Source organism: Ctenopharyngodon idella, chromosome 15 (genome assembly GCF_019924925.1).
Source record: "Ctenopharyngodon idella isolate HZGC_01 chromosome 15, HZGC01, whole genome shotgun sequence".
Taxonomy (NCBI): domain Eukaryota; kingdom Metazoa; phylum Chordata; class Actinopteri; order Cypriniformes; family Xenocyprididae; genus Ctenopharyngodon; species Ctenopharyngodon idella.
This window is the reverse complement of record NC_067234.1, coordinates 33,821,580-33,845,747: the sequence shown is the minus strand read 5'-3', so window position 1 is coordinate 33,845,747 and position 24,168 is coordinate 33,821,580. Positions and strand designations below refer to the sequence as shown.

Sequence of the window (24,168 nt, the reverse complement as noted above, 5' to 3'; positions counted from 1 at the left end):
TAAATGTCTCCCTGGCATATTTTCAGCCTATATGTGGCATGACAGGAAAGATAGGCATTACAGCGTACATTAACCAACATTCATGACCGGTATTCCCATTGTCAGATAAGGCCTAAAAATTAGCAGAAAGAAAAAAAAGAGAGAAAAACAACAATAATAATACAACCAGAAATTGTAAACAACACTGTAAAATACAGTTTACCAAACCAGGTTTCGAGTCCCGGCTCGTGGACCTTTGATGGTTTTGTATCGAGCCAGATCAGTCTCAAAAATAATACATTTACAAGACAAAATTCATAAATCCACAACGAGTACAGAATGATCAGCTAACAGTTCACCAGAAAAGTGTGTGGCATGAGGTCCAAAGCAAGGGTCCATTCATAGTTTTTGGAGATTTATGGTCTGACATATACAATTGTGTTCACAAATATTGCATTACCACAAAGTAATCATCTATACTGTTTAAGATCGAAAATAAATAACAAGATTTCAATATCCATCATGACATTATATGAAAAACATCAACAGATTCTAAATGAGTCTGAGCTTGTATCAGTTTTATTCATATTGCATAGGCTACTTTAATGGTATAATTCACATGTTTTAGTGCAAGTTAAAGAGCAACAAAAAGTTTTGAATTTCCACAGTTTTGTAAACAATGTTTGAGTTTCTGTTATTAACAGAGGTGGGAATGTCTGTGTGTTCACCCAGAACACCCTATCAACCACATACTCTAGCAACACCGCAGCAACTGCATAGCAAGAGCCTAGCACCCATCCAGGTCAAAATAAAATGTTCTAGTCAAAAACGTATACTCTTCTGACAAAATCAAACTTTCGCCTCAGATCATGACACATAAAACGTAACAAATACACCTACTACTGCACTGCCCAGTGAACACTAGTGAGATCATATAACACTGTAACGAAAACCTCTTACTGGGATTCAGGAATTACTTTGCATCTCAATGTCTACTACACTATACAAAGATACATTTACAGATACAGTAAAATACAGCAATAATTTTGAAAAGAAAAAAATAATTTTACTATTGTAAAGTGATCTTGCAGTAAATGAAAAGCATGAGAAAAGTATATGTATATGAACTTGGTATTGTAGGAAACTTTTTCCTCGTCAAAGCAGAGACCAGGAGACGTTGGGATATCTTTCAAGCAGAAGTTACTCTTTATTGAGAAACGCGTCACTGTAGTCATCCAAGTCTAACTAAGGCAGTGTATACATGATTGTTTTATAGGCATTCAGTGGGCAGTCCTTAAAGGTGTTGCCCTTACACACAGCCTTAGAAGTGACCACTAAAACAAAAGCATCTAAAGACAATACAGGCAATTACCCCCGACTGTGTAGATAATAGTACCCCAAATGGTATAAACAGTAGCTGGTCACGAGAACTAAGACTATGTAAACATTCACACATAGTTTGACTTCCAGTAGGAAGATCAAAGCATTCAAATGCATAGGTGCTAACCCAATCAGTCTGACAGTATGGCCCATACCTTCACGTTATCATAGAGACAAAGGCAGAGCTGTGTCTTGAGCTTATCATGCCAAATGGTCAGGAAGTGCATAAAGACACCTGGGCTGCCTGACTTGATTTTCTTAGAAAGTCATCCTTTTTACCTCAAAATGTTAAATACAATGTACTTCACCTTAGTATTTCATATGATGTTATGTCAGGATGTAGGATCAGCAGATCTTAAACAGATTCTTAAATTTGTAATCCCACAGTATGCACCACAATACAGTATACTGTCAATTACAGTACAGTAAAAAAAAAAGTAAATTCAGCATCCTCTGCACATTTGGCCCAATTTCATTATAGTATACAGCAGTGGTGAGCAGTGACTTTTTTAACCGGGTATGCTGGGTGGTGCGTCATGTAAAAAAAATGTGGCCAATGCAGTTACGTTGAATGGGTTTATAGCTAATATGCGAGACGCTCGCGTTCTCAGTGTTAGTTTACTCATTTGCTTGCTCATGACAAATAGCAACACAGTGAAAAGTATTTCAAATATGTTGGACCTCTTATTGAGAGTAGCCCATATTTACCTGTTGAGACGTGCCTTCACAAGCACCTGTAAGAGCTTTTGTGATGTTTGAGTCGACAGAGGCGCGACATGCGAAAGGTGAAATTTGCAAAATATGCTGTATTTTTGTAATCCGCTAGTGTCACACAAACAACATACTTCACCTTTAAATGTATCAGTTTAGGACACAGATCTAAATCAGACACAACAAATAAGAAACACCATGGCGTCAATTTAAATGTATGCCAGAAGTACCTTTTAAATTAATAATTAAAAATAAGTGTAACATAATTAGTATTAGCAGCCTATTATAAATAAAAAATATAATAATAATTATAATAAATAAACAGTGCACAGCATAAATGAGTACACCCCCTCTGAAACTTCTGAAAGTCAGCAATTACTCAATTACTTAGAAGACATGTTAGGGTTCTTTAGAGATATAATGTTCCAGCAAGTCTGCTTAATCAATTAACAAAGAAGCATGTTAAAATTATTCAGGAAAATAAGACTTGCTTATCAAGGTGATAAAATGTTGTGTAGCAAAAATGAGTACACCCTCCTAAAAGTTACTAAATAAAACGAAATAAAAATTTTCTGATGTAAGTTTAAGGCAATGTTTGATCAACAGGTAAGTATGTTGAACTAAAACATTTAAAGAGAAGTAATTTCTTGACAATTAAAAGTGTATTTAACCCACTGAATTATTCTCAGACTTAATGCTAACAACAGTGGAAGAATTTGGGAGAGAACTGTCAGGAGACTTATTTCTTAGCACAAAAGAGGACAGTGGTATAAGAGGATTACCAAATCATTGTTTTAAGTGTGAAAATATAGCAAAAGTAACAGAAATTCAAAAACAATGGACTTGTGACAAGGCCCCTGAAATAATCAGGCCTTCATTTTAAGCTTTCATTTAGTGATGAGGGATTTTTTTGCTAGACAAAGAGCAGGAGAAATACCCATTACCCAAATAGCCATTTCCAAAGCCCATATTTACAAAATATAGATTCTGGGAATCAATACTCTGGTCTCATGAGACCAAATCGATCATTTTGGATCTAACAGCATCCAAAATGTTATGGTGTTGCTAGAGGAGGAGTACAGTGAGAAGTGCCTGGTTCCCACAGTAAAGTTCAGTGGTAGTAAAGCTCTTATATAGGGATATATAAGAGCTGAAGGTGTGAGGGAGTTGTGCTTTATCAATGCTGTCATGAATTCCCACACCACTGTGTAATTTAATACACAAGCTTGAAACAGAAGATGTTACCCTTTCCTCATTCTCTGCATTGTTGGGGATTTTTTCAACATGAGCGATCTGCTCACAGCTCATCCTGCCATGTAATTCGCCATAGGCCAGCAAACCAATGAGAACGCGGGACGATGATGACGTTCCATAACAAAAGCGCGAAGGCGCAAAAGCTGCTGTAGATCAGCTTACCCGGAAGTCTCCGTAACTGGCAGATTTAAGGAAAATTACCGTCGTTTGGCAAATAAATAAATTACGGACAGTTACAAACACATTACCAATTATGGTACACCCCAAACAAGGGATTTAATAGTAATTTATAATGTTAATATTAACTGCCGAGTCCAAGAATGGCTTGGGTATGCAGAGCATTCGCAGCTTATATGGACCGTACGCCACAGGTATACAGTACTATAGCAGTATATTGGTCTTCTGTCACAAGACTATATCCTTAGGCAGTCATTTCTTAGCTCTGCAAAAATACAGTACGCATAAAAATGGCTACAAAGAAAGTTGACAGTCACAAGTTTGAGGGTGTACAACGTGCTCATTTACTGTATATAGAATAGTGAAATTTCCCTCATCTAAAGTACTGGTACTGTGTACTGTAATTATACTGTATGTGTAAGTTTTAAACCCCTGTAAATTATTCATTCAGCTCTCTCTCAGATTTTGACTGGTGTGTCGTCAGTTTTGCTACCTCATGTTGTCACTGTTAAACGTTTTAAGAAATGTGTCTTTGTTTTGAGAACTGAATGAATGGTTTGGGAATCTGGGCCAAATGAATCACTTATAACGTGTTAGCAATCGAGAAAAACTAAAATACGTTTAGATTCTTACCTAACCCTGCTATTAGTTTCTGTGATCAGGATCTTCTTATTGATTTCATGTTATTGTTTCGTCGCATGGCACAAAGCGTCCAACTCTGTCATGTCTTCTGTCAGTATGCAATGAACAAGACACTGTTCGAATGCGTGTTTATTCTCGACATTTTATTATCGACTTTTTTCTCAAAACATAACTATATTCTTAAAAATTAATGAGTTTATTCTCAACATTTCACCTTTTTTTCTCGAGTTTTTTCCTCAAAACATAACAACTTTATTCTCAAAAATGTAATGAGGTTATTCTCGACATTTTATTATTGACTTTTTTCTCGAAACATAACGACTTTTCTCAAAATTTAATGAGTTTATTCTCGACATTGCGACTTTTTTCTCGAAATTTAACGATTTTTTTCTCGAGACATAGCAACTTTATTCTCAAAATTTAATGAGTTTATTCTCTACGTTTTATTTAGACTTTTTTCTCTAAATTTAACGAGTTTAATCTCGCTTAATTTTACATTTTACAGTTTAATTTTTTTTATTATTGCTTGGCCCTAATCCTCTTCCGTATTTATCACAGTATTAAAATAGAATGATAAAAAAAAAAAAAAATCATTAATGTGTTTTAAAACTAAACTCATTGTCTGTGTTCATTAAATAGATCAATCAATACAAAGATGGTATTTCTATTTAATTTCTCATAACTATCAGAAGACAATTTAGTGTAAAAACTCCATATTTTATCTCACAGTATTTACTATTTGACATGAAAAAAAAAAAGTTGCTCACTTGCAACATTTTTTTATATGATCATGAAGGCTTCGTAAATGTTCAAAACTCTTCTCACATTGAGTACAGTGGTACGGCTTCTATCCAGTATGAACTCGCTCATGTGTTTTCTGGTGTGTAGACTGAGCAAAACTCTTGTTACAATGTGAGCACTTATAAGGTTTTTCTCCAGTATGAACTCGCTCATGTTTTTTCAGGTGTCCAGACTGAGTGAAACCCTTGTTACAATGTAAGCACTTGTAAGGTTTTTCTCCAGTATGAATTCGCTCATGTTTTTTCAGGTGTCCAGACTGAGCGAAACTCTTGTTACAATATGAGCACTTGTAAGGTTTTTCTCCAGTATGAATTCTTTGGTGCCGTTTCAGAAGAGTAGATGTAGTAAAGCTCTTCCCACAGTCACAAAACACATGATCTCTTACTTCATCATGTGATTTCTGGTGCTGTTTAAAAGTACTCAGCCGTGAAAAACTCTTTCCACAGAGAGAACACACATGAATTGAATGAACTTTCAAGTGTCGTTTTAGATCTGATGATGAAATAAAATCTTTACCACACTGATCACAGTTAAATGGTTTTTCTCCAGAGTGATGGAGCAGATGATTTCTCAAACATGCTGCATCTCTGAAACTCTTCTCACACTGAGTACAGTGGTACGGCTTCTCTCCAGTATGAAGTCGCTCATGTGATTTCAGTAATCTCAACCAACTGAATGTCTTGTCACAAGATGAGCACTTGTAAGGTCTTTCTCCAGTATGAATTATTTGGTGCTGTTTTAGATGACAAGGTTTAGTAAAGCTCTTCCCACAGTAAAAGCACACATGATCTTTCACTTCATTATGTGTTTTCTGATGGAGTTTAAACATACCCAGCCTTGAAAAACTCTTTCCACAGAGAGAACACACATAAGGCTTCTTATCTGAATGAACTTCCAGGTGATAACTGAGACCTGATGCTTGAGAAAAATTCTTTCCACACTGAGTGCATGTATACGGTTTTTCTCCAGAGTGAATTCTAATATGTGACTTGAGGTTTTCTTTTTGTCTGAAACTTTTTCCACACTGATTGCATGTATACGGTTTCTCTCCAGTGTGAATTCTCATGTGTTTGTTAAGGGTTCCTTTATATTGGAAACTCTTTCCACACTGTGAGCAGGTGTGCAGCTTTTTGGCTTTTGTTCCTCGAGTTTTGAAGTCACAGTGTTTCTTTACTTCATTTAGTTTCTGTCTTTGCTCCTTCACTTCCATCTGATCTAAAACATATTAAGCTGTTAGAATCAGTTCAATGAGGTTAAATGTGAAAAATAAAAACACTTAGCCGAAAACAAGACACCTGCCTCTGTATCAAGTATATTTGATGTGCAAAGGTCAGTTCTGTCATTCACTTGTTAATATGATTAAAACAGATATATTACAGTGCACAGCATAAATAAGTACACCTCCTCTGAACAAATACAAAAGATGTATTTTCTTTATGATCACTAATACAATTCATGGAAAGATGGAAAAACTAAAATGAGTTAAACATATACATAATAAAAACTGAGAAATATATGTCATTAATAGCCATAAAATAAGTAAATTAGCCAATTTTGTTTAAATTAAGGATTGCAGAAACAAGTACACCCTAGATTTAATTCTACAAATGTATAATATTCTAGCACTTTGTATGCCCTCCATAATTTTGAATATACTGCTTTGACCCTTTTAGGCACGGAGTGTACAAGTTCATGACAAATTGTCACATCTGTCCTGTTTAACTCCTGGATGATGAGCTCCTTAAATGCCCTGATCTTTAATGGGGAGTGTTGCTCAACTCATCTCTACAGAATCCCCCACAGGCGCTCAAGAGTGTTAAGATTGAGTGCAATACATGTCCACAGAAGGTTTTTCACCTTGGGAGAATGCATATCCTCATTGTCATGTTGAAAAAATTCCAAACAATGCAGGGAATGAGGAAAGGGTAACATCTTCTGTTTCAAGTTTGTGTATTAAATTACACAGTGGTGTGGGAATTCATGACAGCATTGATAAAGCACAACTTCCTCACACCTTCAGCACTCATTCATCTCTATATAAGAGCTTTACTACCACTGAACTTTACTGTGGGAACCAGGCGCTTCTCACTGTACTCCTCCTCTAGCAACACCATAACATTTTGGATGCTGTTAGATCCAAAATGATTGATTTGGTCACGAGACAAGAGTATTGATTCCCAGAATCTATATTTTGTAAATATGGGCTTTGGAAATGGCTAACTGACTTTATTGTGCTTTGGCTACAGTAGGTAGTTCCAGTGAACAACAACCATGCATGTCACTTCAGCAGGCTGCGTCTTACTCTGTGAGATAAACAGTCACTCTTTTCATAACTTTTGCTGGCTCTGAGACACTCGCTTGGTATTTCTCCTGCTCTTTGTCTAGCAAAAAAATCCCTCATCACTAAATGAAAGCTTAAAATGAAGGCCTGATTTTTTCAGGGGCCTTGTCACAAGTCCATTTTTTTTGAATTTCTGTGTTACTTTTGCGATATTTTCACACTTAAAACAATGATTTGGTAATCCTCTTGTAGCACTGTCCTCTTTTGTGCTAAGAAATGACAACTGACAGTTCTCTCCCAAGTGCTTCCACTGTTGTCAGCATTAAATGATGTTTTATTAACAAAATTCGGGAGGAGCAGGTGCAGATAATTAGACTAAGCACAATTAGCACAAGTGGAACCCCATCTCCTCACTTCTAGTTCTATCTCTCATTACCACATCTGGGGGAGTACTCTAGGTTCAGGCCAAAATTCCGAGCTCGGAGCCCACCCCCTGGACAGCACGCCAAATACGCATTACTTTACTCTATCTAATTATATGTATATGTGAACTCATGAAGTCTGAGAATGATTCAGTGGGTTATATACACTTTTAATTGTCAAGAAATTACTTCTCTTTAAATGTTTTGGTTCAACATACTTACCTGTTGATCAAACATTGCCTTAAACTTACACCAGAAAATTTTTATTTCGTTTTATTTAGTAACTTTTAGGAGGGTGCACTCATTTTTGCTACACAACATTTTATCACCTTGATAAGAAAGTCTTATTTTCCTGAATAATTTTGACATGCTTCTTTGGTAATTGATTAAGCAGACTTGCTGGAACATTATATCTCTAAAGAACCCTAACATGTCTTCTAAGTAATTGAGTAATTGCTGACTTTCAGAAGTTTCAGAGGGGGTGTACTCATTTATGCTGTGCACGGTATGATGATTTACAATGTTATCTGCATATGATGTTATATGCAAGGTTATGATCATTTAGATGGATTCCTCTATCATTTATCATCCATATACTGATTATTAATTCACGTCTGCCAAAGCAGTCAACAATGAAGAATCAAGAATGGACACCAACCTATTTGTTCCTCAGTTTCTTCATGTTTTATTCTGGATGGTTCTGGATCACTCATGTCTTCAATCTCCACTTTAATAAACTCCATCTTTAACAGTCACACAGATTTCAGCTGCTACACCTGGAGTTTGTCCTTCTCTTGTAGGATGATGTGAATATTCCCAGTATTTATTGGTGAATTGTTGTGGGAGGAGCTTCACTGCAGGTGTGAACTGTGATCACTGTGTGATACTGACGCCCACAGGACCACATCTGGAAAAATCAAAGATAAGTTACTTAATTTATACTGGATTATTTTAACATCAAACACATATGGTGCCTTAAATTTAGATCAAATATAGAGCATTTTGATGGTCATGTATTAGTAATATATAAAACAGCTCTAGGTTGCTCAGTTTTATGTAACCCAGGATATTATAAGAATGAAATAGGTCACAGGTTATATTCAAATAATATCTAAATGATTATGTATGAACAAAAACAGGAGACAGGCTGAAAGGCTGAACCGCTGATTCGACACAAGATTCATAACGCTCCGAAGCTTCATGAAGCAGTGTTTTAAAATCGGCCATCACTACATAAGTCGTTTTGTTTTGTTTTTTTGGTGTACAAAAAATATACTTGTCGCTTTATAATATTAATATTGAACCACTGTACTCACATGAACTGATTTAAATATGTTTTTAGTACATTAATGGATCTTGAGAGAGGAAGTGGCATTGCTGGCTATGGAGGCCTCACTGAGCCATCGGATTTCAACAAAAATATCTTAATTTGCATTCAGAAGATGAACGAAGGTGTTACGGGTGTGGAACAGCATGAGGGTGAGTAATAAATGACATTATTTTTGGGTGAACTAACCCTTTAATGTGTAATTAAACGTGCTGCGTTCATATTCTGGGCTCATCTGCACATCTTTTAATATCACTGTCTTAGTACATTAAGAAGACAGCGTTTTAAAATGTCCCCTTGCAGGAAGCCACTACTAAACTGTTCACAAGCTCCCAGGGTTTTGATTTTGGTTGTCATTTCTTGAAATAAATATATAAATACAGTGTGTTCGTGTCTGTCTGCCCGCTGAATGTGACCCATAATCTCTGATTCTCCCCCTCTGTGATCGTGGAAAAAGGGACAATGAAAACAGCTGTAGGCCTACTCAATTATGCTTGTTGAACACATACTTTTATTTGGATATTCTACCATATGATGGCTGAAGCAGCAGCAAGCGACACGGTAAACAGATGAACACTGTAAATGAAATTCTACAAAACTTAAGTGAAAAAAATCTAATTATCATGCGATGTGGTAAAATAGCTTATATTCCCTGCAAACGATATCATGAAGAATGTGAATGTTCCACTTCATGGCAGAAACAAAACAAAAGGTAAGCAAGTAGCTATCCGTATTAATTTCAGTGTAAGTAGCAGAGGGCGATCCTTCCATAATGGCGGTGCCGCCCCAGCATGCAATACGGCGTGACACAGGTGTGCACTCTCTATTTTTTTTATACTGTTTATATGACAACATATGATGCAGGCGCCCCTGTATACAGAAATACTTCACTAATTACACTTCTTAAATTAATATGGATTATTTGGTATGGTTATATAACATTTAAAACGGCTTATAGAAAGATTGCTCATTTTATGGAAATCCAGATTTTATAAGGATGAAATAGGTCACAGGTTAAATTCTTCAATTAATATATAAATTAAACAGAAATCTAACAAACATAAAAGAAATCATACACAATATGAACAGACTGAAGAGGCTGATAAAAATTAATGACTGTGTAATTCTCTGTACATTACACTATGAACAATGTAAATTTTATGCAACACAAACTTCAAATCTTACCCTAAAAAGGGAACATCTCTGACCTGCAGACTGTAAATATATCCGAAGAAAATATTCCACATTTGTCCTTCATTCACGATCGTTAACAGCGACACTTTTTGCTTCAAACGGTCAAAGTTTCAGCACTCGTCTCTCGCGCTTCTCTGTCTCTCTTTTTAATGCATTAACAAGAACATTAACATAACATACACTTACAGTTACATTCATAATAGCATCAAAGGAAATAACAATGGGAGAGAGAGAGAGAGAGAGAGAGAAGGAAACCAAACTATCGAGGGTCTCCCGCACTTCTCTCTTCTGCGCATCCTCAGTGCGCGCGGTGTCACTTTTCTTAAAGGGGCCGCATTCAGTAAATCACATCGCCGCACTGTTATGAAGCAAACACACTAATACACAATAATAATAATATATAATATATGGATTCAACATTCTATTCACCTTCACCTGATTACAGTGACAGTATTGCTTTTTCTACATGTCTCCCTGGCATCTTTGCAGCCTATATGTGGCATGACAGGTAAGACAGGCAAGAAGTCTTCTCGGGTCCTAAAATCTGTACCCGACCCGAATCGACCCGAATCACTTCTTACCCAATCAGGGTATCTTCTGTTCATTCGTTTTTTGATTTAATATTGAAATATTGACGATTTTTAAAATGAAAATGAAAAAATTGGCTTGATTTTTCTTTTTTCATTCTGGGGTTGGAAATGAATAATCAGTTTGAATATTCGATCTCTACATGTGGGCGGGAATCAAACGCCTATTTCTGCTGATTGGTCAACCAGACATCAAAATATGTCGTCATCAGTTGTTCATCGGTTCTGCTCAACAGAATAATAGTCCCTCGCTACAACTGTACGGATTCTTAATGCGTTAATTGCAACTACATTTCATCTTTCTCATAAATATTAATTTACTTTACAGCTGCACACAACTACCCCCAGCCTACAACAAAGCTGCTAGACGCACTGGGCAGTGCGGAGTGAATGTACAATACATTGAAGTAAAGCACAAATCAGTAGCCTATCGATTTAAGTGTAAATATGCAGCAGTCATAACTTTTGTTTTAGACAACACCCTGAGTTTTGGACATGGGATGAATTTGAAATATGACAGATATGAACTAATACTAATAGCACCATTTTGAGGAACTAATAACATGTATGTTATTAGTTCCTCAAAACAGTGCTATTAGTATTAGTTCAGAGATGGACTTTATTGTAATGGGAACTGGACGTCATGATTTGATGATGGAGGTGAACTCGTTTGAGATGCCAATTTGAAATAGGCTATCACACATTTAAAAAAGTAAAATAAATAAATAAAGGGGTATTGTTAAAGCTGCAGTCCGTAACTTTTTTTTGGTTAAAAATTATCCAAAATCAATTTTTACATGCAGCCAGTGTTCAAAACTATCTGCTTATCTTAGCTCGATTCACAATGGTAAGCTTGTAATAATGTTTTATAATAAGAGCGACCTGGTGGATTTCCGCGGGAAATTCGAGCGTTCAGCAGTTCGTCTTTGCGTCATTACGTCACGTCTGTAAACAGAAAGGAAGGAGTCCAGGCTAGACGGCTTTATCATGTGAGGATACTGCTTGTAGCGGATCATTAATAGCCTTTTCTCACAGCAGCTGAAATAATTAAATTTATCATTTTGATGGTGGATTGTAATCCAGAAAGGTCCAAATGACAATCATCAGTGACAACTGGAGATTTACCTGTAGTCAAAAAGCAAAAGACATCAGACTGGGGAGTGGCTACAGAAATTGAAATCTACAGGTATACAAAGTATAACAGTAAAAATAATTTGCACGGTTTGGCGTGATCCGAGATAAGCGATCGATAGATTTAATCATCATTGGCAGCACGATTTATTATAGGCCTAATGCTTTTTTCCTCAGTTGGTCAGAATAAAAGTAGCAGAAATGTTACTTACTTGTTCAGATGATATTTTCCAGTGAAAATTCTCATATTGGTCATACTTTCAAGACATAGATCTGTGATTCTGAAGTACAGTACCCACATCGGTGTAGTGATTGACAGCAAACATTAGATTCATCCGCTGAGGAGTCATGCCGATGCACAACACACGTAACGAAAACAATTCCGCATATGACTGCAATCGCAGGTTTCAAACAGAGATGGCGACAAAGAGGAAAAACGCCGGACTGCAGCTTTAAAGGGTTAGTTCACCCAAAAATGAAAATTCTGTCATTTATTACTCACGCTCATGCCGTTCCAGACCCGTAAGACCTTCGTTAATCTTCGGAACACAAATTGAGATATTTTTGTTGAAATCCGATGGCTCCGTGAGGCCTACATAGGGAGCAATGACATTTCCTCTCTCAAGATCCATAAAGGTACTAAAAACATATTTAAATCAGTTCATGTGAGTACAGTGGTTCAATATTAATATTATAAAGCGACAAGAATATTTTTGGTGCGCCAAAAAAAACAAAATAACGAATTATTTAGTGATGGCCGATTTCAAAACACTGCTTCAGGAAGCTTCAGAGCATAATGAATCAGCGTGTTGAAAATGCAGTTCGTAGCACCAAAGTCACGTGATTTCAGCAGTTTGGCGGTTTCACACGCGATCCGAATCATGATTCGACACGCTGATTCATTATGCTCTGAAGCTTCCTGAAGCAGTGTTTTGAAATCGGCCATCACTAAATAATTCGTTATTTTGTTTTTTTTGGCGCACCAAAAATATTCTTGTCGCTTTATAATATTAATATTGAACCACTGTACTCACAAGAACTGATTTAAATATGAAATACATTCACTCTGCGCTGTCCAGTGCGTCAAGCAGCTTTGCTATATTTTTATAATTGGTTGGTTAAAACAGGCAGTGTGCCAAAGTTGTAGGCTAGGGGGTAGTTGTGTGCAGCTGCAAAGTAAATTAATATTTATGAGATAAACTAATATTGCATGTGTAGATGAATTTATGCGTACACAGAATTAAGCCCTGACTCTTTTATTCTGTTGAGCAGAACTGATGAACATCTGATGACGACATGGTTTGATTTCTGGTTGACCAATCAGCAGAAAGAGGCGTTTCATTCCCGCCCACATGTATAGATCGAATATTCAAACTGATTATTCGTTTCCAACCCCAGGACGACAAAATGAAAAATAAAGCCAATTTTTGAAATGAAAAAAAGTGCAGTTTTCTTGTTTTTCTGATTTCAATATTAAATCAAAAAACGAATTAATGGAAGATACCCTGATTCATGGACCTTGGCTGCGCTGTCTGTTTTTGACTCCCAAAGAACTGGTTCATAAGAGTCATTTGAAGCGCCGCTGCTGAAAAGCAGTACTTGAAACACTGCTTACATTTATTATTTTATTCTGTGATAATTCTGGGGTGGCAGATGGGGTGGCAAAGTTTTTTCTTAGGGTGGCAGTTGCCACCCGTGCCACCCGGTAGATCCACCCCTGCAGAAATGCCCAATTACAGCGATCTGTGAACCTATTATCTCATCTTTTCTACTTTTACAGCATGAAATAAACATGAATGAACATCAAAAAGTATGTTGAAAGATACAGTACAACTTACTGAAATTACTCAATATCTAATGCAATCACTTAATCAGAGTTTCAACCGCAGACATCAGTTAAACAGACGTCAGTAAAGATGTCAATAAAACAGCTTGCAAACAATGTCACAAAACACTGCATTTACCTAAGGAAAGCCATTCAATGACTATAAACTCCATAGTTTAAAAAAAAAGAACTTTAGAGAGGAACATAAAAAAAAAAAGGCACAATTTTACTTTTTACTCTTATTAAAAAGTTATTATTACAATTCCCAGACATAATAAAAACACAGTGCCACTCATTGTAATAGTTGGACTATTGATGACTTCTGAGGAGGAAAGAAAACCTGAAGGAGATTGGTCTATTCCAGGGGTGGCTAACCCTGGTCCTGGAGAGCCACAGTCCTGCAGAATTCAGCTCCAACCCTAATCACACACCTGAACAAGTTAATCAAGGTTTGAAAGGTTGCTAGCAAGCTATAGGCAGGTGAGTTTTTATCAAGGTTGGAGCCAAAATTCTGCAGGACTGAGGCTCTCCAGGACCAGGGTTACCCACCCCTGGTCTAATCAGTTGGCTCGAAAATCATTAAAAATACATTTTCAAAAGCTGAAGTGATTTCTTTGTTTTATTTATTACTTTCATTTATTTATATATTTATTTATTACTTTGCAAAAGTGGAATAATGGATCAAAGCCTTCTGATTAATCAGTGAAATAATCGACGATTAGTCGATTATTCGTTCCAATAATCGTTAGATTATCAAAATAATCGTTTGTTGCAGCCTTATGTAGAAGTTGTACATGAAATGAGAATATGAAAGCAGTATTAAGAATGTTAGAATCAATGAAGTCAGTTTAATATAATATAATGTAATATAATTTACAAACCAAAATTCATAAATCCACAGCGAGTACAGAATGACAGTTCACCAGAAATGCCCAAGCTGGCTTAACAAAAACCAGGAAGTAACTGTGCATATGGTCATATGATGGTTATATGATCATAAAGGCTTCGTAAATGTTTAAAACTCTTCTCACACTGAGTACAGCAGTACGGCTTCTCTCCAGTATGAACTCGCTCATGTTTTTTCAGGTTCACTCTTGTCACAATATGATCACTTGTAAAGTTTTTCTCCAGTATGAACTCTTTGGTGTCGTTTCAGATGACTAGATGTAGTAAAGCTCTTCCCACAGTCACAAAAAAAAAGATCTCTCACTTCATCATGTGTTTTCTGGTGCAGTTTTAAACTGCTTAACCATGAAAAACTCTTTCCACAGAGAGAACACACATAAGGCCTCTCATCTGAATGAACTTTCAGGTGTCGTTTTAGATCTGCTGATAAAATAAAATCTTTACCACACTGATCACAGTTAAATGGTTTTGCTCCAGAGTGATGGAGCAGATGACTTCTCAAACATGTTGCATCTTTGAAACTCTTCTCACACTGAGTACAGTGGTACGGCTTCTCTCCAGTATGAAGTCGCTCATGTGATTTCAGTGATCTCAACCAACTGAAACTCTTGTCACAATATGAGCACTTGTAAGGTCTTTCTCCAGTATGAATTCTTTGGTGCCGTTTTAGATAGTCAGCTCTAGTAAAGCTCATCCCACAGTCAAAGCACACATGATCTCTCACTCCATTATGTGTTTTCTGGTGCTGTTTAAGCTTATCTAACTTTAAAAAACTCTTTCCACAGAGAGAACACACATAAGGCCTCTCACCTGAATGAACTTCCAGGTGATAACTGAGAGCTGATGCTTGAGGAAAAGTCTTTCCACACTGAGAGCATGTAAACGGTTTTTCTCCAGAGTGAATTCTAATATGTGTGTTAAGGTTTCCTTTTTGTTTAAAACTCTTTCCACACTGAGAGCATGTATACGGTTTTTCTCCAGTATGAACTCTTTGGTGCCGTTTCAGATGACTTGATGCAGTAAAGCTCTTCCCACAGTCACAACATAAATGATCTTTCACACCTCTATGTATATTCTGGTGCTGTTTAAAACTGTCCATCCTTGAAAAACTCATTCCACAGAGAGAACACACATAAGGCCTCTCATCTGAATGAACTTTCAGGTGTTGTTTTAGTTTTGATGGCAAAATGAAACTTTTACCACACTGATTGCATGTATACGGTTTCTCTCCAGTGTGAATTCTCATGTGTTTGTTAAGGTTTCCTTTTAGTGTGAAACTCTTTCCACACTGTGAGCAGGTGTGCAGCTTTTTGGCTTTTGTTCTTCGAGTTTTGAAGTCACAGCGATTTTTTACTTCATTTATTTTCTGTCCTTGCTCCTTCACGTCCATCTGGTCTAAAATGAACATATTAAGCTGTTAGAATCAGTTCAATGAGGTTAAATGTGAAAAATAAAAACACTTAGCAGAAAACAAGACACCTGTCTCTGTAATGTTATCAGTGTTATCTACATATACATATATGTTATATGCAAGGTTATGATCATTTAAACACATTCCTCTATCATTTATCATCCATATACTGATTATTAATTCACATCTTCCAAAGCAGTCAATGAAGAATCAAGAATGGACACCAACCTATTTGTTCCTCAGTATCTTCATGTTTTATTCTGGATGGTTCTGGATCACTCATGTCTTCAATCTCCTCTTTAATAAACTCCATCTTTAACAGTCACACAGATTTCAGCTGCTACACCTGGAGTTTGTCCTTCTCTTGGAGGATGATGTGAATATTCCCAGTATTTATTGGTGAATTGTTGTGGGAGGAGCTTCACTGCAGGTGTGAACTGTGATCACTGTGTGATACTGACGCCCACAGGACCACATCTGGAAAAATCAAAAATAAGTTACTGAATTTATACTGGATTACTTTAACAGCAAACACATATGGTGTCTTTAATTTAGATCAAATATAGAGCATTTTGATGGTCATGTATTAGTAGTGTATAAAACATCTCTAGGTTGCTCAGTTTTATGTAACCCAGGATATTATAAGGATGAAATAAGGCACAGGTTATATTCAAATAATATCTAATCTAATCAGAAATCTAACATAAGACTACAGAAATCCACTTAATAAACACTATTCACAGACTGAATAGAGGAGGGTTGCAAGTAAGTAACAATTCTTCTAAAATTAGTGAAATCGTTTCAGAAAGTTCTGATATTAGAATAGAACTACATGTTGCTTCGGTAGCAAAGTTGTTTGAAACAACATTAATGTCTATAGTAACATTCTAAACTGTAAAATATCAATAAAATATATGATTTAAACAACTTTACAGTTCAAATTATACCAGATTTGACCCAATAAAAAGTTTGTAAAAATGATGAACCTCACATTTGAGCCTAATAAATGATTATATATGTAATGTTATATGAACAAAAACAGCGACAGGATAAATGAAAATGCAAATTCACTCTCTGACAGAAGGTGGTGCTTATGGAAAAGCAGAAATACAGCGGTTACTCCTGAAATACTCCTATTTCTGTCAGTCTATTAATTCACTAATTGTCATTTACACTGTTTGTTTTTTCCTTATGTTATTTTGCACTATATTCTCCCTTTTCACTGTTTTAATTTTATGCAGAAACAATGCAATTACGTTTACAATACAAATACACAAATGTTTGTCTTTCCAATAAAGTACCTGGGGGGGGGGGGGGGGGGGGGGGGGAATATGGGTGAAAAGAAATGAGTTAATAGTTAATGTTTAAAAACAGGTTCAAAATGAGTAAACGCTCTCTTAAACAGCTAAATTCGAGTTTTACCTCTAAAACACCACTATGTCCAATTCCGTTCAGCATCCGGTTGGTGAGGTCAAAAAAACGCATTCTGATGACGGAAGTGATCTCTCGCGTTTTGCTTCAATGAGTGCGAGAGATCACTTCCATTGTCAGAGCGCGATCAGACCTCACTAACTGAAGGCAGTTGGACATAGTGGTGTTTTAGAGGTAAAAAATGATATAAATACTGTTCGTTTTCTCGCACAAACCGATCGTTTAGTGTCTTAGGACATCAATGTGTCGTCACGAGCCGCAGGGTTTAATTTGGATTTGTCTGTCGTGTTTATTTGACTCTTATAGATAGAGTTACCATTGACAAGCATTATACGACTGACAGACCACGACGGTTGGAGTTAAAAATCATCATTTGTGTTCTACTGAAGAAACAAAGTCACCTACATCTTGGATGCCCTGGAGGTAAGCAGATAAACATCAAATTTTCATTTTAGGGGTAAACTATCCCTTTAACTACGACAGGAGGATGAATACAGCAGCCTTAACTACATGTTAATACTTGTTTGATAATTAATGTATTAATTAACACTTAGGGTAAACTAAATCAAATGGTCTCTATAAGAAAGGAATAAGAAATATTTGGACTTTAAATTAAACGTGATTTAATACTGTAATAATTTAAACTAAATAATAATCTGCCATCTGCAGCTTTGTGAAAAATAATTAGAATGGCACATGATTATTTGGCCATTAATTACATAGATTCATCTAATCAAATGTGGAAAATAGAATAACCACCACTAATAAATTTATTTGATCTAAACCATTTTTATAGTTCATTTAGGCTTTATTTAGTCATAGCTAAATAGTCATAGTTTCTTCCCGGAACTAAAGTATGTAGGGTTTGTTTCTGGTGCGACACTCATTAGTGGCGCTCTCTAGGTGTTCCTTCAGCAAAGAGCGGTAATGCTGGCATTTCAAACTAATAAAATGTTGACTGCTTTGGTAAACCGAATTAATAATTAAAGACAGGTTTACATGAATGTTTTATTGGGATTTTTCAGGAGGTTATGTACAGTTATTAAATGTATATGCTTCGATTAGCATAAGTGTTACATGTGCCCTGGGTCTGTGTTCATCAACTTTATTTTATGGACTCCATTTCCCACAATTCCCAATCTAGGAACCAATCACACACTTTCTGTAATGTAGGGAGCAGGACAACGGATTTGGAGATCCACATGCAGGCTTTATTTACAGGAAGAGCGTAGTCATACAGGCAGTAGGTCAAACACCAGCAAACAGTAACAGGAAGGCAAGGTAAAAGAGTAATCCAAAACACAGGCACAGATCAAGGCAGGCAGCAAACGATCAACAAACAAGGAAACAGTCCAGGGTCAAAACACAGGCTAAGCAAGACAAGGAACAAACGGCAATGGCTAAACAATACCAAAGAGCTTAGAACCCAAGAGGCGACACTTTGATACTTTTTGGGTAACAGCCACTAAATGGCGCTCCGGTAGTGCGGCCGCCATTATGGGGTGAAAATACTAACTGGACCATAGAATCCTTCACATCTTACGCTCCCAAAATCGGCGAATTTTACTGCCAAATCAGAAGCGCAATAGAACAGTTTTTTAAATTAAGTCACCAGTAAATTGTATGGCTCCCACAGGAAATGTTGTATTGTCTTATATATGTTTTATTTTACCAGTTGTGGAATCCAACCATTCAACCATCTGAGGTAACATAGTTAGCCTACTTTATTGTGTATTTCCGTTTTATGCAACCTTACACATTTATTAATATATTAATAATTAATAAATATAAGATCCTCAAGTTTGCAGGGAACAATATATTTCAGACCTAGTGGAGTAATAGTAATAATAGTATCTAGGTCTGAATTGAAATATATATATTGTACGTTTTAATGATGTTTTAAACACGCTACAAACATAATGATCTTATAATACATGATGCATTGCTGTGTCCTTTATCACATAATTCCTTTTGGACACTTTCGCTTTAACGGACATTAGACAACTCTGCAAAATCAAGCTGTTATATTGATATATTTATTGTCCAACATTCCCAATTTTTCTGATGCATGTCCTTAATTTAATTTCATATGTTGGTATTAATTCAGTGTTTATAATGCTAATACTTGAACTTCAAAGAATTTTAACCCAAACTGACTGGGTTTCTAGAGAGCAAAGGTTTTGTGAAAAAAGTGGAAGACTTAAACACAAAGTGTGTAAAATAAACTGTTAAAAAGGATTTGATGATCACTAGTGATAGTATTTTATTCTGTGTTGTCATTATTCAGGTTGGATTTCAGCTTTAATGCACTTTTTTTTTTTAACAAAGCAGCTGATATTGCCATAAAAACTAGTGGACCGCCGACTCGTTTTCACCCCAAAATGGCGGAAACGCAGAGCTACTGCTGGGCGCCAGTGTTGCAATGGATCGTTCTATTGAGTGTCGCTTCTTGTTAGTGTATATTCTTTGACAATACTCAGCCATGTGTGTGTTTCTGAGTGCAGCTTATAAAGAGTCACTGATGGGAAACAGGTGTGAGTGTGTGATTGGTTCCTAGATGGGGAATTGTGGGAAATGGAGTCCATAAAATAAAGTTGATGAACACAGACCCAGGGCACATGTAACAATAAGCTTGTAGACATGCCCTATTTTACATGTAAATGTGCCTTGTGTGTGTCTTTACAGGTATGTTTATGGCTTGCTTTTAAGTCCATATATGTTTAATTATATAAATAAAAATTAGGGCTGTCAAACGATTAATATTGATTAATCGCATACAAAATAAAAGTTTGAGTTTGCATAATATATGTGTGAGTACTGTGTGTAATTAATATGTATATATAAATACACACAAATTAATGTATATATTTAAGAGAAATATGTTATTTATGTACATTTTTTTATTTATATATAATATAAATTATATAAAAATATAAATAAATACATATACTTGTAAATATTTCTCAAATATATAAATTAATATGTTTGTATATTTACACACAGTACACCCACATATATTAGGCAAACTCAAACTTTTATTTTGTATGCGATTAATCGATATTAATCGTTTGACAGCCCTAATAAAAATAAAAGAAATACAAATAATTTGTATCTTTGTTTTTTATACCAGGAGTGTAAAGGAATAAGGATGGTGTTTATGGCAGGATAATGTTTATTCAATAAATATAAAAAATACATTGTGTTAATGTCTGTCTGTCCGCTGAATGTGACCCATAATCTCTGATTCTCCTCCTCTGTGATCGTGGAAAAGGGGAATATTTAAAATTAATGACAACAGTTGTAGGTCTCCTCAATTATGCTTGTTCAAGCATATTATCAAATTATCATGCGATGCGATAAAATAGTTTCTATTCCCTGCAAACAATACCATGAAGAATGTGAATGTTCCACTTAATGGCAGAAGCAAAAGGCGCCCTGACATGCAACGCAGCATGACATAGATTCTCATTCTCTGTTGTTTTTATACTGTTTATATGACAACATATGATGCAGGTGCCCCTGTATATTGAAATACTTCAATAATTACACTTCTTAAATTAAATGACCATATGTGCGTGATTTCAGAAATATGGATAATTTTGGTATGATTATATATTAGTGGCATTTAAAATGGTTTATAGAAAGATTGCTCATTTTATGGGAATCCAGATTTTATAAGGATGAAATAGGTCACAGGTTAAATTCTTCAATTAATATATAAATTAAACAGAAATGTAACAAACATAAAAGAAATCATACACGATATGAACAGACTGAAGAGGATGATAAAAATTAATGAATGTAATTTTCTGTACATGTACATTTATGCAACACAAACTTCAAATCTTACCTTAAGAAGGGAACATCTCTGACCTGCAGACTGTAAATATATCCGAAGAAAATATTCCACATTTGTTCTTCATTCACGATCGTTAAGTTTTTGCTTCAAACGGTGAAAGTTTCAGCACTCGTCTCGTCTCTCGCGCTTCTCTGTCTCTCTTTTTATTGCATTAACAAAAACTTTAACATAACATACACGTACAGTTACATTCATAATAGCATCAAAGGACACAACAGAGAGGGAATGAAACCAAACGGGCCCCGCGCGCTTCTTTCTTCTGCGCATCCTCAGTGCGCGCGGTGTCACGTTTCTTAAAGGGACCGCATTCAGTAAATCACATTGCACTCTTTTGAAGCAAACACACTATCATAATTAACAATACACAATAATAATAATATATGGATTCAACATTCTATTTACCTTCACCCGATTACAGTTACATCACCCTGTTTTCATGCACATTTTGCAGTATTGCATCAGAAACGAGTGATGGAAACACCAATTTTTTTTTTTTTTTTTAAATCCCTTAATTTGCAAAAACTCGCCATTTTTGTGTGTCCATTTAATTGCAAATAAATCGCCGCTCCCAACCCACTTTCAAGAAGAGGGCGGAGCTTTAAGAGCTCATGCAACAAACAAACAGGACAATCTCAAGCACTGAAAATGTCGGAAAATCTCAGTAATGGTGTTCAGTTCAAACCGGAGTCAGACAATGATGCCTCATTTGCTACAGAGCCAGAGAATATATGCTGCATGGAGACAGAACAGGTATAGTTTTAGTTTAATTACAGTTATAAATTATGTTGTCATCTTCTTAGATCCACTACAAGCCTGTTCCAGCAGACCCCGTCCGAATGATGGCAAAAACCTTACTGATGAGTTTTATGAAGTTTATTGTACATCACACAAAAGATGAAGCGTCTGCTTTCACTCCAGAAAATCACTGTAAGAGCTGAATAAAACACAGTACAAGAATTGCGCATTAAAGTCTTATTCATAAACTCTCTCTCTCCCTTGCATTTTTATCAACATACACAGCTGTCATAAATTGGTCAACTTTATATATACGTAAAACAACTCAACAACTGTAATAAAGTGTGTGCTCTCCCCTTCATTACTGCCATATCCAGTTTCGCTCCAGAGACTATAAGCTGGATCATGAACAGTTGGAACTGATCCATCCTTGAGTAACAACGTTTTAGCAAAACCTGTGTTTTGTATTGTCCCTTTGCATTGCCCCTCGTTTACAAAGCAGTCTGGAGTGAAATGATTTGCACAGACATAAACAAATGTAGGAATATTTTGGGGCGAATTACCTTCAAAAGTAAAACTAATCCACTGCGTCCTCAGTGGCTCAGATGATGGGAGATGAAAATGAAGACTCCTATGTTCAGTCTCACATCCAGCAACAGAACACCAGGATTGTTTACAAGACATCGTTGTAGGTAAAGCTTCAGGAGTGCGGAGAAACGGTGGATAGTGTACAACTCGCTGAGGGCAGAAACTATGGTAATAGAGGACTGTCAGTCAGCAGCCGTGGGAGGGGCCTGAGCAGTGTGACGTCACACTTCTTGTCTACTTAAATTTTTTGGAAAAATATTTTTGTAGTGTTTCCTCAGCAGAACATTTCAAAAACACATTAAATTAAATAATAGTACACTGAAGAGGTGTATGTCTATCCCTCACAGCCCTGCTTTCATTCCCATTAAAAAAAAAAAAAATCAAACATGGCCCTGTGAATAAAGTCCATTATGTTTTTTCGAATATTACTTTTCAGGCATTGTTTGTGAATGTAAAAGGTCTGCAAAGTTTTATAGATAAATGTGCATGACAAATAAAATTATTGTCTCCTAAAAGAAAGAATGGATTTTGAACTGCCGTAACGAGTTGTCAGCAATTCCAGTCTCAATGTAACAAATTAAAAAACAAATTACATTTAGTACAGTACAGTGTACATTAATCAACATTCATGATTGGTATTCCCATTGTCAGATAAGGCCTAAAAACTAGAGGAAAGAAAAAAAAGAGAGAAAAACAAGAATAATAATACAACCAGAAATTGTAAACAACTCTGTAAAATACAGTTAAACAACATGTTGTAAACCAGGTTTGAGTCCCGGCTCGGGGACCTTTGATGGTTTTGAATCGAGCCAGATCAGTCTCAAAAATAATACATTTACAAAACAAAATTCATAAATCCACAGCGAGTACAGAATGATCAGCTAACAGTTCACCAGAAATGCCCAAGCTGGCTTAATGAAAACCAGGAAGTAACTGTGCATATGGTCAATTACCACCAATGGTCTCTACAATCAACACAGGCTTACAATGCTTTTGGGAAACACAGCCCTATTATATAAAAGGCAAAAACACCAACAAAAAAAAAATAAAACCAATAATTCTGTATATCCCAAACATATTTGTAAGAGCCAATTTAATGTCAATAATTTGTATAGTATTATTTCTTATGTTTTCTGTATGTATAATTTATGGATTTATAATTTTGGATGTTTCTTTAACTGCCACGCCCACTTGTTCTGTGAGATTGAACAGGTTCAGGCAGGGAAAGAAAGGAGAAACAGTTTTCTTACCGTTGCCGTCATTTATGGATAAAACTCGTGTTTAAACATTTAAGGAAACACAAGACAAAGGTTTAACAAGTTTTGATTAAACTCGCACTTGTTTACGGACTTTGGACCGACTTCTGTGATGAGTAAGAACCCATTTTCCTGCCTCCATAATACCAGTGACGTTATTCTAGGACTTTGCATCTCTAAAATTTTTATTACAGGATTAAAATAGAATGATAAAAAAAAAAAAAAATCATTAATGTGTTCAAAACTAAACTCATTCTCTGTGTTCCTTAGT

General features: G+C 35.9%; 3 protein-coding genes across 6 annotated transcripts in view; all 3 read right to left on the bottom strand.

Moving 5' to 3' along the window:
* Positions 1-8,534, bottom strand: part of LOC127495764 (gastrula zinc finger protein XlCGF7.1-like) — a 53,065-nt gene extending 44,531 nt beyond the window's left edge. Inside the window, exon 1 of the mRNA XM_051863021.1 lies at positions 8,424-8,534. The gene's annotated coding sequence lies outside the window, so the exon portion shown is untranslated. The remainder of the gene's footprint in view (positions 1-8,423) is intronic.
* Positions 1-24,168, bottom strand: part of LOC127495719 (zinc finger protein 239-like) — a 39,063-nt gene that overhangs the window by 13,335 nt on the left and 1,560 nt on the right. The gene's annotated exons all lie outside the window — the stretch shown is intronic.
* Positions 1,163-24,168, bottom strand: part of LOC127495733 (gastrula zinc finger protein XlCGF52.1-like) — a 38,204-nt gene continuing 15,198 nt past the window's right edge. Inside the window, exons 2-3 of one of the 3 annotated variants that reach the window (XM_051862934.1) lie at positions 16,257-16,374; positions 1,163-6,159 (exon numbers count right to left, since the gene is read on the bottom strand). In XM_051862934.1, the coding sequence (XP_051718894.1) occupies positions 4,991-6,159; positions 16,257-16,341 (1,254 nt within the window). In that variant the 5' untranslated portion in view covers positions 16,342-16,374 and the 3' untranslated portion in view covers positions 1,163-4,990. Of the gene's footprint in view, positions 6,160-8,305; positions 8,455-14,532; positions 16,013-16,256; positions 16,375-24,168 lie in introns of those variants that run through there. The other 2 variants (XM_051862933.1, XM_051862932.1) reach the window with 2 other exon arrangements.